Genomic DNA, 16423 nt, shown 5'->3' with positions numbered 1-16423 from the left:
CAGCTACTTTTTTCTCTTTCAAACGACACTTCTCATCAGCTAGCTTATGTCGAAGGAAAAAGGAAAAAAATCTCCGGTGATTTTTATCTATTAGATTTTGCTCCAAATACTTGCTACGCTCTGGAGCTCTGCCACTCTCAGCTAATAGGTTTGATTGTTCCCTCTGAAATTATACTCACAGATGCTGACCTGCGAGTCAATCTGCCAGGCAGCTTTGCAGAGCGAGGACAGACCCCAGATAAGGCGGTGGAAGGGCGAGCGGCATGTGCAGCCCGGCAGCCCGCGGCCGAGCTCGGCCACCCCTGCCTCTCCCTTCGCACCTTGCCGTGCTGCTGGGGAGATAAGTCATTGTGATCCACAAAGTGCTGGTGTTTAGTATATGGTATTTATATTTTATGAATGTTAACAAGCAAGAAGCCCTGAACAACTGAGCAGTTACAAGCTCAAAAGGCTTTGTGAGATATTTTCTCTAAGGGCTCATTAATGTGGTCTTTTAATGGAGTGCTTGCATGTCTGAATCTTTAACTGTAGCTATAAATAGAGTTTATAAGCACTTGACAGTGTGTGGCAAAGCTGTGTTAGCAGTGCTCGCCCTGCTTTTTTGCAAGTTCCATTTGAAAAAGATATTTAAGAGGTGGAATATAAACGTTTCTGAAAACACAGAGTTGTATACATCCTAATAATGCTGCACACCCCATTCCCACCGGGTCTAATGTATGTTCCTTCATTTAACAGAGCATCACAGCACCTCAACAAAACATCTAATATTCACTTGCTATTGAAGGGAAAATCAGAGCATAAAGAGGTCAAGTTACAACCCAAATGCCCTGCAGCAAGGTAGCAGGGGCAGGAGCCAATGAGCCCCAATTACCTGCCGCAAAGCCCAAGAGGGAAGTTCTGCCACCATTTTCACTGGTGCTGAAGGAGAGTCACTCCAGGCCTGCAAGTCACCGGCACTGACTGATGGAGCAAACAGTGGGATTTACCCTTCCGTTCCGTGGGTGTCCTTGCCCTGAAAAACACCCACACTGTGCTGACCACGTGGCTTTCTCTCCTCTCCTGGTGATCCATTTAGAGTGATGGCACTTTCAGCTCGCCAGCCCACCCTATGCAATCTTACATATAGTTTTGTCAGTCCTGGTGAAGAACCAACAGAATTACCCAGCTTAATGCACTGTGCAAGAGTGCTGGTTTACGACGATACAATAAAAGCTGCTGGAGAATCACAGCTTTTAATAAATCACCACATAGTATTATCCATAAAATTGCCATTTCCATGCACTGCAGTGCTTGTAATAGCTCTCCTGTTTTGCCTGGCCACCTGGGGCTGTGAACATGTAACACACCAGCACCGTGTACATGCTGCTGTCCCACGCAAAGCAGCAATCACAGGTCAAGCATTACAAATTCAAAGGGCTAGTTTCCAAAATGTCAGTGACTTGAAGCATCCAGCATGCCCTAAGGTATCCACAAAGTGTAAATAGACTTTTTTACCTGTTCATTATTTAAATACTTTTAAAACATGGACTTTTAAAATATTCCTCTGTTGAAGTGGGCCCTGGAAGCCTCGACAGCCTCAGGAGATAAACAGTGTCACATCCACCTTCATCTGTCTTTCCATACTCATCCTATCCAGTAGCTGCATTGGCTTTACCAGTAACGCAGTGGAGACTGAAGTCCAGATGTGTCTAGAAAAGGAAACATCACACAGATCATGAGGCCACACTGGCTTCAGCACCCAGCTGCATGGTACATCTACTTGGACAGAATTACATGTATTTACAGACAGAGTCCCTTTAAGGTAACTACTGGGCATGTGTTATCCTCTCAGGCTGGCATCTACTATGGGTCATTATTTGGATTTTTCACTAGTGCTTCTGAATGCTTCCATTTTTGGTTCATCTCCGATGCGGCTGCAATTGAGTTTTCCACATGCATACATCCTGAATTTATTTTAAATGTGCTCAGTGTTTAGAAGTTAAGTGAGGATGCTATTAGCTACCAGTCTGCATCTATGAATGATCAATTACTACGTTCTCAGTAGTTTGGTTCAACATGTGAGAGAATATGTTGTGAGAGAAGATGTTAGTTTGTAATGAGACTATCACAGGCTGCATTGTTTGAGGGAGCCTGTTGTCAAATGATTGCTTTTGTCTAGAGGGGGAAAAAGAAAATCAACCAGAATAATTTATAGCTTTAAAATGCTGATATTTTGTGAGCATGTTTTGGATGCTTCAACACCAGTAAACTACTGTAAACTGAAACACAATTAAATATTTAAGCAGTATTCTCTTTACTACACAGGAATAAGTATCTATTTGTCTTGTATCACAGTTGGAAGCACTTAGTGTCTTTTCAGCATTGTGGTGTCCCACAGCACATACTCAGGATCAGTGCCTCCTGGAGAAGCATGTGGGCAGCTCCCAAGTATGGTTTGAGCAGATCTAGCAGCCTCACCCTCCCATTAGAGCAATGAAAGCACACAAATTTTTCCTCCTCCTCGGTCACTCATGTCCACCTACTACAGGGATATGTATTTTTTTCTGTTCTTTAGTTAATTTGCATCTTACTCCTTATTTTACTTCTTTTTCCCCACCACCAGTCTTCCCTGCCTTGACCTTCTTCCTCTGCTGCCTCTTGCCTCCCATACACTACAGGTCCTCTAAAACATTTTCTCCTTTTCTCATTAGTTTTTTTTCACCTTCCTCCTCTCACTCCATCAGCCCTTTGATGTTGAGCACTTCTTCCTATGCTCATGTTGCCTGCAAACCTTAATTTCTGAGAACCTCAGCTCAATTGCTCCTGCTTGTAGAGGGCTCTGTCCCTGCCCAGAGGGATTACTGGGCATGTGCTGCTGTGCTGAGCTAAAAATCACAGAGAGAAGAGGAAGAGACAGGCTGGGACAGGTGGCCAGATCTAAGGAAACACTTGCTGGGAGAGCAGTTTATTGCTGCTGCCTCTCAGTGGCCTGGCAGGGAGACCATTCATTGAGGCATAATTTGTTGAGACATTTTTGCCCAGCTGCAGGTCAGCTTGGATCCATCCCTTGAAACAACAGCTGTATATTTCTCTTTTTGGCACCATGAAATTGTCCACAGGAGAACTTTCCACCTGGAGTCCAAACAGGCCATTAGGTGGAGGGACAAAGCCCAATATATGGGGTCTATGTACCAGCCACCTTTTCAGCAGCACATACTACTGATTCTCTGGTATCCAAAATGCTGGTGTAATTATTGACTCAGCCAGCAGCAGTAGGTCATTGTTGGGCTCAAGGAGAATATGAACAAAATTCAAACAAATATAGGACTGAGCTAAAAAAAAAAAAAAAATTAAAAAATAATGTTACCAGCCAGGAAGGCTGATTTTGATCTCCACTACACAGCTATAAATCAGGGTGAGTGAGGCAGTGGAGAACACAAGAGAAGATGGGAAAGAGAAGAGGACTCTCCCTTTTGACCTTAAGGGGTAGGTTTCATTTTTCTGGAAGAGAAGCCAGGGACACAAATCTCAGAAAACAGCCTGGGACTCAGTCTCTGGCTATAAAGGCAAATATTATGGCACTGTGTGCTGAGCTCTCATTTGCTTGCCACAGGATGTCCACCTCCAAACAGGACATTGCTCCATTGCATCCCACTCTGCATCACACTCTCAGCTCAGAGAGCAAAGCCTGCAAGCAGTCACATTTGGGTGCCAGTATGAAATTTCAAATTTGGGGGTTGACCTATTAATCTTGTTCAGGAGAGTCTACTCTTCCAGCTGGGACTGGAGGGAAAACTGTCTCTGTACCCAGGAAATTTTGGCACAAGCAGTTGGGCCAGTTGGAAAGTACTGACACAAATTTGCTCTTGCAGAAACAGAGGCTGATGTGGTGGCTCCTACCATTTCCCTGCCTGCACAATTACATCTTTCCCCTCACTAATGGGGTTATCACAGATGCAGGGTTGCAGTCAGTCTTACAGGAGAGTTATTTTCAGCTTGGTTCAACCTTTATTTACCTGTTGTCTTGTTTGGAGGTTTTTTTTCCTTCCCATTTTTACTATTTGTATTGGGTTTTATAGGGGAAAATGAACAAGGCATAAAAAAAACCAGTTCAATTTTTCCCTGTTAAATTCAAGCTTAAAGGCTAATACCTATTTCAGTACAAGCAGCTGTTGACACAGAGCTTGGTCTTGTTTCCCTTCCAATTTAATTTCTTTCACAGATTCTACATTTACCTGTGGTACCAGAGTACCACCCACCAAAGCTCTTGGCCACTTCCTGTAGGAAAGGCAGCACAGCCCTCACCCCCTTCCTCCTCTCTCCCTTCCCAGGGGTGCAGACCCCATATGGCTTTGGGCATCAGCCACCACTGGTTTTTGTGGTTCGGGTATTTTCCTCCCTCTCTCAAGCATGGCATCAGGTGGGCAGCACGTGCTGCAGGCAAGGTGGGTTTTTCCAAGCCTGTGTTGGGAAGGTCCCAAAAGGCAGCCCATGGCATGACAGGAGGCTGGGTACTGCATGCAGCAGGAAAGCCAGGCAGCTGCAAAGCCTGAAGTACAAACCCTCTATATGGGCATTTACAGTATTGGATTTATTGCACTTTTATTGGGCATTTACTGAAATAAGTGAAGAGGTGTAAAGTTCACAATAAAAAAGAAATTCCTTTCATAGAAATTTCATGATTCTTATTATTGTCTGATAGCAGCAGTTTTGTGTGAGTTCTTAAACAAATAGATAAGAATCACAGATTTTAACCTTAGCCAGTGTTTAAAGAAATGTGGACACTACTTTTTTATCAAATCACAACAACATGTAAGAGACAGAGCTCCCCAGATTCCTGACATTTTCTGTAGAATGCAATTTAAACAGAAAATTGCAGGTTAAGAACTAATGAGTACAACAGATTAAAATTGCATGAACCAAAGCGACACAGAGAATACAATTGAAAAGACCCCACAGCTATAGGAAATATGGTTACATGCAAATATGGTCCTTCTAAAGCACGGCTTGGGGGAGAAGAAAAATACGTGCCGGAGAAAACCCCCATGCAACCCACCATACAGCAACAACATGAGTTTAAAGTAAGCTCCTGCCAGCTCCTTGCTCTTCTTTTTTCCTGTGAATAGTCCCTTTGATTTTATTAAGGCAGATCTGAAGGCTAAAATGGGCAATATTTAGCAGCAATTGTGGCTCTGTGCAGCTACAGCCAGTTCTGTCCGTGCTGAACTGAAACCAGAGCAGTCACACGGCCCTGCTTCCCCATTTCACTCTCATTGAGACCGAGGCAAGGAGGAGGTCTGGCACCAGCAGGGCATCAGCAGTTGTTAGAGCAAGTGACTGGGTTTCACCCTCTGCTCCAGCACACATTTTCTGTGTGACTGCAGTTTGCTCAGCTAAAAGCAGAAATAGCAGCACTTTCGACTGCACGGCAGCACTTTGGGTTTCGGCTGGCTGACCCTGGGGAGCCACCAACCCCTACGAAGGGGGCTCGTGGTGGCCTGCCCTGCCCACCATAACGCTCCACCACATCCACTGAGGAATAACAGAGAGAGTGGCCCTTTGCTGAGCATTAGAAGTGAGCAGCCACAGCTCTTTCCTGGTCTCCCTATATTTGCAGCACATACATCATTCCTGTTCTTGCCTGGAGCAAAGCTAGTGCAAAGAAGCAGCACAGGCATCTCCCTTGTAAAAAAATATCACTGTGTTCAACCCCTTGCCCTGCTGCTGCTTCATCCTCCTCCTCCCAACCACCAGGCCTGGCTGATGCCAATTACCAGCTGCTTTTCCTGGCTGTAGGAACCATCTGTTGTGGCAGGAAGGAAGCAGATGTGCAGACTTTGGCAGCTCGGTGCACACTGGGCACAGCAAGCATCTGCTTTTGCCAGGAGCAGGCTGGTGGGTGCTGCAGGGCTGGGCTTGACAGGTGCCTGACCAGCACCAGGGCCACACACAGCTGGGTAAGGTGGCCCTAAACACACCCTATGGCTCTGGGAAAGGTCCTTTCACTGACCTCCTTGGAGGCCACAGCTTTGAGGTCATCTCCCATCCTTGGTTCATAAGCCGAGCTCCAAGTTGGGACCAGCACACAGCTTGTTTCACCCTACTACAAAACCAAGTTTTCAGACATTTCTGCACCTCAGGGGCAGCACCTGCCCTTCAAGGTTTATTTTGGCATGTTTATGAGGGAAGAGTAGCTTCCCCAAGCCTTCAGGATGGCAGGTACATGTGTCTGCATGGACCACACTGCCCAGGAGGGTCAGTGCCATGGTTTCACAGGAGGGAGTGGGAAATAATTGCAACAAAATGTCTCAGGCAAAGCAAATGAAATTGCTTTGTATATTAAAAAAAAAAAATAAAAAAATTAAAAAACTAAGTTTTCATGAGAAACTTGAAACAGAAATTGGAAATTAAAAACTCTCTTTGTACAACTGCCTTCTATTGATTAGAAATTATAGAAAACAGCCCTGAGTGAGGGCCGTGGAGAAACCATACACTCAGCAGACCATCCATCTCCATTCCCCAAACATAATTATAGCAATATGGGAGACATGAAAATACAATGCAATCCTACATAACAGTAATAAAAAGCTGAAAACATTCATGGGTTTGAAGGGAAGCTGTTGAACAAAGGCAATGCAACCATCTTCTCAAGGAGACAAAAAATGCTCAAGGAGTAAAAGGTTTAAAAAAACCGCACTGAAAACAGAGGAATATTATTTTTTTTCTTTGAAAAGAAAAACACACCATGATAATATGTATGAAAAAACACTGTAGAGTTTGCAACTTCCCATTTTTCCTACTTCATGTGGTACCAAGGCTGTCTTATAATTAAAAGCTGCTATAACACAGACCACAAAAATCAATTCTGCACTGTCAGTAGCAAAATTATCAATAGAAAACAGTCTTATCAAGTTAATTTAGGCCCTCTTATTTTCATTACTGAAATTAAGTAAGAGGATTCATCCCTTAAGGCCACAGCGCTGTTATGTAGATTTTTATATATATATACACATATATATGGACACATGTATGTAGAATTTAAAAGCAAACTGTCAGAATTTGCTATCTTAAATTTCTTTTCTGTGATGAGAATTTATTTTTTTCCCTTCTACTGATAAAGAAGAAAAACCTTATTAATGAGGCCTCAGTGGTAGTTACACTGCTGCCACTACGCTGTGAGAGAGGTACACTTTTTTTTTTCCCGAGGAGGGTTTAACTGCTTTGTAGATGCATAACAATATTTCACAGAGAAAGCTTTATTCAGCTGGAGCTCTTAAACCTCCTTTGTGAAATGTTGTGGTATTTTGTGAGATACGTGGCCTTTGCTGTGCACGTGACGCTGGTAGGTTTCTAGGCATGCAAGTTCAAGAGCTTTATTTTCCAGATATCTTTTTTCAATCAATTAAGCTCATTGGTAAGACTGGATGCACTTCAGAAAGGCAGGAAAAGAAAAATAACCACTAACTCATCCTTCTGCAGAAGCAGCTGGACTTGCTGCTGTTGTCTGTGCAGAGTAGCTCGGATGCTGGCTTTGGCTGCCTGCAGGTTCACAGCCCTGGAATGTTTCTGGTGGGCTTTTCCTCCTTCATTAGGAACATTCTTGTGATGCGGGGGATTCCTATCAAAACTATCATCACCCTCATAACGCGAGTCATTCCCCAGCCTTTGAATACAGACAGCTGCCAAGCTACAGAAAACATAGCTGTGCCTCTACAGAGCTCTTCACAGAGGGGTTTTCCCCCCCTCCTTAAAGTTGCATTTTAACGTGCTTATAACACCCAGCCCCTCTGGGGGAGTGAACAAAAGGCCTTTTAAAGGCAATCTTTCAGAATGCTCCAATTGTGCCCTTAATTGCATCTAAGTACACGTGGGCTCAGCTCTGTGTGGACATAGTTTTAGCTGTAGGTCGATTTGAAGCAAGCCACACATTTTATAGCAAAGCAATGCATAAAAGCACACACAAGAGAAGAAAGCTTTAATTTAGTCACATTACTACTGTAAGTAATAATGCATTGCAAGCAATAATCAGATGCAAGAAGTTTAGAGCAGATGTTCCCTTTACTTTGATTCTTGAGGCAGTGCAGTAGCAATTTCTTCCTTTGTAAGAGACAGATGATTCAGTGTTAGTAAAAAAAGAGTGTCAGGCATGAAGTTCTTCCAGTTAATAGCTGAGGAATAATTCACACTGTAAAATGTGGGGCTGAACAAGGGCTTCCAGGTATTTCCTCTCCCTGTACTAAGAGCATTTTGAAAGAGACCTGGGGCTTATCTTTGGGTTTACAGTAGTGGTTTAAAGTACTATTTCTGATAGATTCTATTCTTCCCCCACCCTCCACTCCTTACCCCTGGAAGAATTTAGCTGCTTTCCAAAGAGGTGGGGAATTGCAGACCACCCACCTCAGAGCCTCTTGCTCAGCAAGTGCTGGAGAAGAGGTTTGCTCCAGCCTGGGAAAACACCACCAACAGCCCATGCAGGAAAAGGGAAAAGAGGCTCAGCAGGTTGTGCCACTGGCTAGGAGGAGCAAAGCTCAGCTCCATGATGCCTGGTGATACCCCCTAGCTTTGATGGCGACAACATCCCATCAATCAAGGCAGGATGTTGCCATGAGCACACTGGGGCAGAGAGGGCAGTGCTGGGAGGAGAAGACGGCTGTTGAACGTGTGCTTCCCTCCCAACAACATCAGCAGACCCAAGTAGGCCTTGGAAGTCTCATGGAAAGTGAGGGGAGAAGTCCCAGGCTGCCTCTTGTCAGAGCAGTGTGGCATTCCTCAGGAGCAGAGCCTAGGAAGGCTCTGCCAAAGAAAACCCAGAGAACTCTCAGTCACAGGAGGAACGCAGGTTGTAGCAGGGGAGCAAATGGTGGCCCAGAGAGGCAGGGGATGGTGATATGCAGCGTCAGGGGCCCCAAAAGGTCAACATATGCAGCCTCTAAGTGCTCACAATGACAGCAAATTGTGGGAAGCCAAGAGCTTCCCACCATTTGCTCTCGTTCCTGTCACCCACCTGCAGCAGAGCTAATGTTTCCCACCCCAGAGCTGCTGTCTGGGCAGTAGCTGAGGCAAAACATCTCTGCAATAAGGCCTCCTCCATTCCCTTCCTTCATAATGCTGCAATGTGCTGGGAGAAAGAGACGCAAGTTCCCCAAAACTCACATTTTCCAAAACATAAACCGTCAAGGAAAAGCCTTTGCCGGAATAGCTTCTCACTCCTGGTCTCTTCTCATCAGCTTCCCCCCTACCCACACAGATCCCTCAGCATCTCTTCCAGCTCGGCACAGCACCACAGGGACCCAGGAGAAGCGGGAAGCAAAAACACATGAAAATGAAGTAATGAGACTAATGCATGAGATGGAGATGGCCAGATGCGGGGATATCATTCCTTGCTTCTAGGGCGAGAATTGGGTAAGCCAAGCTGCTTTTCGGTAATTGCTCCTTAGGGAAGGGCTTAGGAATTACACCCAGAAAACAGAAATTGAAATTTGATACAAAACTGGATGGACCACACATTTAAAGCCAGGCCCCTGATTAACGCAATAATGTGCAACACGAGGTAGGTGCTTTATGTCAGACATTAATTTTTCCTGCCTATACCCAGTGGGCTTCATCATCCAACGCTGCTACACATGTTGTTGACAGGCTGTACTTGTGATGTGGAGACCTCCTTGAGATTTCTTTTAATCTTTTGTGTTTTGAGGAGTTTGTACACAGGGTTTCTTCGATCACTATTCCCATATCAGAGAGCAATGTGATTTCATGCAAGATCAGAACGACTCTGTGGCAGCTACAGAGCTGCAGTGGCTGCAGCACTCATTGCAGAGAGGGTATGCTACCAAAAGCATCCATGCACTTATTTGCAGTCACATGAAGTATGGCAGGCTAAATTAATTTCTGCCGAGTTGTGCATCACAGCTCTACAGAGGCAGAGCATAACACAAGCAGCATGTTCCCACTGCTGCAGAGCAAGCTACAACAGCAGACTGGTATATAGCTGATCCCATTCTGCCCTCCAACAACCTTAACCTCTGATTTTATTATTTTTTTTTTCCTAAAGCATTATGCTTATGCAGATGAACAGAGGAAGTTTGGACTGCTGAGACCATTTGATAAACTAAAGGTATGTCATACAAGATCTGACACTATGGTGCTCTGTTTAGGTGCTCCCTTTCTTCCTATTACCTCAATGCATTAATCCACCTTGACCAAGGCAGAGTAAGGAGGCTTGGATTTAACTTCTTTCAGTATTTGGAAAGCCCTAGGATTAGTTCCCATTTCATCCCCTCTCACCCCATGCAAACAGGGTCACCAGATCATAGCAAATGCAGAGGGCTCCTTTGCATGGGTACCCACAGCAGCAGTAGAGAGGGCATGGTCCCAAAACTGCCCCTGGCAACAGCTTGTGTCCTCAGCTTTCTCTTCCGTGAAGGTGCCCATTCTTCTGTAGCTTAAGGCTTCTGCTCTATGTGAGGGGCTCTGTTGGCAAAAAAAAAAAAAAATAAAAAAAAAACTGAGCAGCCTCTCCTTTCCCCTTGAGGAAGGGGACTCAGGGCACATTCCTGGTTGGAAAGTGCCTCAGCAGGGTGGCCAAGATTAGGTATTTCTGCTGCTAATAGGGAAGCCCAGAGAGGGGAGCAGTCACCCACTTCTGAGCACACAGACCCTGTCCTGCTGCACACACAGCCCACACCAAGAGCACAGGGGGTTGTGAGACCGAGTTCATAAGGGCTGCTCAAATCACTCCTGAGTAACATTAGTAAAAAAAATAAAGTATTTGTTGACTTGTGGCATCACAAATGGGACATAAAGGACAAAGCTGACTCCCTACTCTGCAAGAAACATACATTTTCCTCCCTGAGGCTGTGGTTTGCTGTCTCTGCTCAAGCGGGCTTCCACCCACCTCACCAGAAGCCACCAGGCACTGTCCAAGGAGGGGAGAGCTCTCAGCAAGGAGCCCCACAGACATACCCAGGCTGGATTTGCTAGGCAAGAACAAGAACAGCTAAGATATGCCCCACCACACACACTCCCCTTCCCTCCCCTCACATGCCGGAAGGATTATGGGGCCAGTGCAGGGAACTTCTTGTCCTGCCAGGGCATAAACCTTCCTCTCCCAGTCTCCAGGAGGCACAAAGCAGCTCTGAGAGGTTGCAAGCAGACAGGCTTTATATGGAGTTCCCACAAACATCACTGCTTTTATTTAAGGCAGAAAACACAGGATGTTACAGATGAGTGGAAAAATGTGATGTGCCCCACTGCCTGCAGAGCCCCTCAGACTGGAGAATGCTCTTCTGGAAGTCAGAGGGTCTCCAGACAGGATTAAGAAAGCACATAGTGTCTGCTCTAATGTTTTATTTTTGCCCTGCTTGGCTGCAGCTGCACCTCCCTGCACCCCACGCACAAACACCCTCCCAGCTAAGGTCCCATACCTTCCCTCCCACTTACAACTTCCCACAGCCCTTTTGTGTTTGACTCCTGGGAGGCTCTTTTCAAACTTTTTTGGCAGCTCCATCTCTTTGAAACACTGGAAAGCTACCAGCGAGAAGCCTGGCTCCGACTCCCTGCCACCAGCGCTGGCAGCATCTTGCTCCGTCCTCTCTGCCAGGCTCTGCCCCTCTGCAGTGCCCCAGCCACCCCTGCCCTGCTCACCTGCACGTGGGCAGCTCCAAGTGCTCAGTGGATCAATAGCTTGCACAGCGACTGCCCTGCAGCACCTGCCAGCATTCACAAAGTACCAGAGTTCCCTAAACTCTGACACCTGTTACAGAGCTCCCTTGCACAGCTTTGGAGAGGAATCATCAAAAATACTATATTTTATGCTTGTTCTCATGATCATGCATGACAAAGGCAGCCAAAGATACATTATCCCCCCCTAATGTTATCACTTTCTTTTTCTTCTTCATGTTAAACAATAGCCAGCCAACCTAACATAATTATTAAGATAAACTGGAGAGGTTTCAAACAGGTAGTTTCAGAAAACCAGCTCTTAAAACCTAACTTTCTACACATTCATTCACTGATGCTCCTTACCTTGCCATCACCAGACAGCTAGAAAGCAGCAGAAGACCCCAGAGTAAGGCACAAACCACACCACTTCTGTAAAGCCAAATTAGCCTTAGTGTCTCTACACTTGGTTTATACGTCTTGAAACACCCACCCAGAATACCTTTTAATTGATTACAATTAAAAATTGTTTGACTGGCTTGCCCCTAGTATCTGTGATCACAATTACGTTATCTGGTCAAAAGAGAGGCAGTTATTATTTTTCAACCATAATTCTGGGGTTTTTTTCAGCATAGTAAGATAGCTAAGCAGTGTATTGAATGACATAGTATTACTTGTATGCTTAAGCACCTGAGTCCTTGATCTTGTGCTTTATAAAGTGCTCTGAGCTGTGCTGTAATTGCCTATAAATATGCTGCTGATCATGCTCAAAGGGACATTGTCAAGGTTGGAAGGCCTACAGTTTGACTTAGTAAAATGACATCTTAAAATAGTTTTATTCTCAGTGTTTCTAAATTACCAACCCATGGGTTTTATCATGCTTCTTTTTTATCAGTCCAGCTCCTAGAAATGAAAAAGTAATGGGAGGATGTTCACTTTCAAATCAATGGACCAGACATAGGAATAGTGTTGATGGAGGCTAATGTTCTCATCCTGAACATGCAAATAAAAGCACTTTTCTATAAAACTTATTTTTCCTGATGTGAATGTGCATGACCTCTATTGCCCTTATGGTTTGTCATAAGGTCACCCCTTGTTGAACCTATGTCTTGTGAAAGAAATCTTCAAGAAAGAGCACAAGGCTGAGGGCATCGGGCCCAGGCAAGTCTGCAGCTTCACAAAGTACCCATTTTCCATGGTGTCTCTTTGTCAGCCAGCAGTCTTGTCCTAGCTGAGCTGAAGGGGAGGGGATGCAAAAAGAAGGGGCTGGGGAACAGAATTACAAAGGCTGGTGAGGAGCCTGAAACTTCTCATCCTCGACAGAGCTGTTGGGAATGCAGAGGGTGATGGGATGGGGAAAACCCGGGGCTGAGAGCCCTTTCCTACACAGTCCCTTCTGCGAGTGGCTGTGTGGCTGGAGCCCAGCGTCAGGGGAACTGAAGCCAGCTATTGAGGAGCTTTTTGATCTCAGGCAAAGAGCAGTACTGGACTTTCTCTTAAGGAAAAGAATACAAATAGCTGAGGAGTGAAAGGTGGCCTGGGAATTCTCCTTTTATGAAGGGCTTGGTTTGTTTCTGAGCTGAATAACTCAGCTCCCTCTGAGCTGCAGTTTTCCAGCACAGCCTGTACTCATGGGAAGCCTGCAGTGCCACAGACACCAAATCCATAGATGTCAGTAAATGAAAAAGTATGGCTCATTGGTGCCAGGGACAATGCAAGGCAAATGGGGAGAAGCTGTAAGCAAAGGCTGTGTGGATACTGCCAGGGTGGCTGTGTAGAAAAGCATTTTTGGAAGGGAGGACAGGGCCTGTGCCCCCCTGCATGATCCAGCTGGCCTCTGTGCTGCAAGATTTGAAGACAAAGCTCTTGAGTTTCCAGAGATATGGGCCTACAGCCAGGTTTAACCTCCATTTCTGCCCAAAAGGTAAAAGATTTGTTGATACCCTCGACAGGAGGCAGAGTTTTTGATGTACTTATCCATCGCAGCTGTATGCTGGACACAGGACAGACCTTGTCTCAACTCTAGGGACTTGAGGGTAGCCCTGGAAAAATTGGGTAAAACAAAACTCAGGAAGAACAAAAGAAAACACACACAAAAGGAAGGCCTTTGGGGCCTGGGGGAAAGGCACACCTCCAGCAGCCATGCCTAAACCAGGGGCTGATGAGTGCTTGTGGCTGATGGCATCGCTTGAAGGTACAGCTCCTCAAAGAGGTGAGAAGATTAAAAACCTTTTTTTTTTTTTTTTTTTTTCCCCATTTACAGGAAAGAGAAGAAAGTAAAAGAAAATTCTCAGGCTGAAGGTGCCACAGAACAGAAAAAGGCAAGTTCTAATGTCAATCTAATGATAGATATGGCACAAAGTTTCAGCAGGTGGGAAGGTGCTCCCCACACTTCCAGCAGGCATCCAAGAGAGCAGGGCAGTGTAAGGGCTGTGTCTTTCACTTGGGCAAGCCTTGTAAGGTGTGAATATGGGTATAGATAAGCACTTGGGAAAAGTCTCATGTGTCTAACACCAAAGAGTGCGTTTCAGGCTCTTAACAGTTACAGTGAAACTCTTGAAAGTGCAACTTGCATACATTTGAAGAGCTCCAGAAAACATAATAAAAGACAGATGAGCCCAAAGTCTTTTAAAGTACTTTTGAAAATCACATGTTTTCAGGAAAAGTTCATATCTCTGGCTTGTTTTGAGCTGACTCAATAATTTTAAATGGTTATCCTTGAGAATTGTAAGACTGGTTTTATTTTATTTTATTTTATTTTTTTTAGGTTTATTCCATAGAAATGCTTAAAAAGCAATAAAGTCAATCTCAAAAGCTTTGCTTAAATCCATGATTATATCAGTTCTGTGTTATGGGTACACAGGGAGAAACTAACTGAGTAGGAAATTGTAAGGGATTCCTACAACAATAGTTACATTCTTTGCACACATACACACCATAAAAATAACAACAGAAAAGCAACAGCAACCTTGCAGTTACAAAAATACCAAGTGCCCTTTAAAAATGTACGCATATATTCTGTGTTTATCCAGATTAACAGTGTTGCTAGGGACTGATACTTTATGTATGCCGTATCTTCCATCTGGTTTATTCAAGTTTTTTTCTGGGCCTCTTTTCTTCAAAACTGTGCTTGTGCCTTATGTTCACCAAGAGGAACACAAGTTCCATGAGTAAACACCTGGAAGCTGAGAACAGGAGTGTGTAAGAAGCCTGGATTAATTTAATGACAGTGCTTTATAATGGAAAATATAAATTTTCCTGCTGCAATTGGTATATACATTCAACAGTTTTATTGTATGTCTGTGCACATTATTCGGCACAGCTGCTAGAGAGGCATTGCTGAACTGGTGTTTCTCTTCCATGACAAACACCTATTAAGCAGTCAGCATAAACTCTTCTTGTTACAGCCTCTGACATCACCCTCAGGGCAAGCGGACACAGAACAGCGATTGCTGAATCGCGTATGAAAATTATAGTTTTATTGTCTACACAAGTGAAGGTTTAACTCAGATTCTTGTTCGAGTCAGCTCTGTTATAAAGGAGGGATTCTTTCAGGGAACAAACAAGCACAGTACACCATTGTAATCAAAGGAACAGACACTATTTATGTATTGGAAAGCCTTGTTCACAATAGTGCTAACACTCCAATGCCCCAGAAGCCACTATTTTAGCAGCTGTAGAGAAGATAAAGCATGACTAACAAGATGCCATACAGAGTCAGATACAGTTTTTTTAGAGCATAGATGGAATCATTCCATTTAATATAATTCAGTTTACATGCATGACAAATAAGTGGGGATCATGTATTTAATGTTTATATAAGCATTTTCTCCACCGTAGCGTTCAAAGAGTTCCAGTGTCTCTTGAATGAGAACTCCAATATTTTCACGCTTCTGCTGGCTGTATTCTATCCCATCACCTAAATTAACTGGTTTATAAAAGAAAAAAAAAAAAAAAAGAAGAAAACAATTATATTGAATTTCATCTTACACTTTGAAACAATAACATAAGAAATTGCAATTGCTGGTCAGTTACTGAGCCTCTGTTAGAAACTTTGTTCTCTGACATGAAACAGAGCTGAATCTGAAAACAGGATAGGCTTGATATCTCTTTAAGGCTTTGATCAGAATCCAGCTTCATATGCTTTCAAAATTTATGTATGCATTACTTCTGTATGTAAGCAAAAATCCTAATGAAAATAAACACATTCTTTTATAAGATGAATATAGATTCTCTCTTTCACAGTTCACCACTAAAACCATTACTTTTTTATCTTTAACACTGCTTATTTAAGACAAAATTCTACTGCCAGATGCATAAGCACTTTTTAAAAAAAATTGATTTAATCTAGACTTGTTATGGTTTGAAATCTAATACAGGTATTAGTTTGGGATTATTCCATGTTAGTCATGATATTCACACACTTTTGTTGTTCCTGATAGAGAGAACCTGGCTAAAAGAGATTTTTGGAGTATAGCGTGGTGCTCATTCAATTTTGGCTTCCTGAAAAATGTGTAAAATTAAGTCAATGTCAAAAGGACAAATCATTGCAGTCCCCAGATACAGTAACATTTACTTTTGGTTTCTCTAACATGGACTAGCGAGGTTGACACACGCTCACACACACAGACCATAATTCTTTAAAAATCAGTGTGAATAACTGCAGCAGCAAAATAAGAACAATAAGAAATAACTTCACCTACAAAGTTGCTGAGAGATTTAAAGGGGGAAAATATTTTTCATTTTGTTTTAAACCAATATTCTGAAAATTATCTTTAAAAGTATC

At 43.8% G+C, this 16423-nt stretch overlaps 1 protein-coding gene and 1 long non-coding RNA gene across 2 annotated transcripts in view; one reads left to right on the top strand and one right to left on the bottom strand.

The window, feature by feature from the left end:
- Window positions 1-7066: 7066 nt before the first annotated feature.
- LOC107201569 lies at window positions 7067-13941 on the top strand. The gene is made up of 3 exons (XR_001520255.1): window positions 7067-9381; window positions 10031-10093; window positions 13901-13941. It is a non-coding gene; the product is annotated as an uncharacterized LOC107201569 (long non-coding RNA).
- A 1278-nt stretch (window positions 13942-15219) lies between these two features.
- The window catches only part of PACRG (parkin coregulated), a 215193-nt gene continuing 213989 nt past the window's right edge, over window positions 15220-16423 (bottom strand). The window contains exon 6 of the mRNA XM_015621001.3: window positions 15220-15565. Within this exon, the coding sequence (XP_015476487.1) occupies window positions 15411-15565 (155 nt within the window). The 3' untranslated portion in view covers window positions 15220-15410. The remainder of the gene's footprint in view (window positions 15566-16423) is intronic.

This window comes from Parus major, chromosome 3 (assembly GCF_001522545.3).
Source record: "Parus major isolate Abel chromosome 3, Parus_major1.1, whole genome shotgun sequence".
NCBI classification, from domain to species: domain Eukaryota; kingdom Metazoa; phylum Chordata; class Aves; order Passeriformes; family Paridae; genus Parus; species Parus major.
The sequence above is the reverse complement of the archived record's forward strand: the minus strand, read 5'-3'. Positions and strand labels throughout refer to the sequence as shown.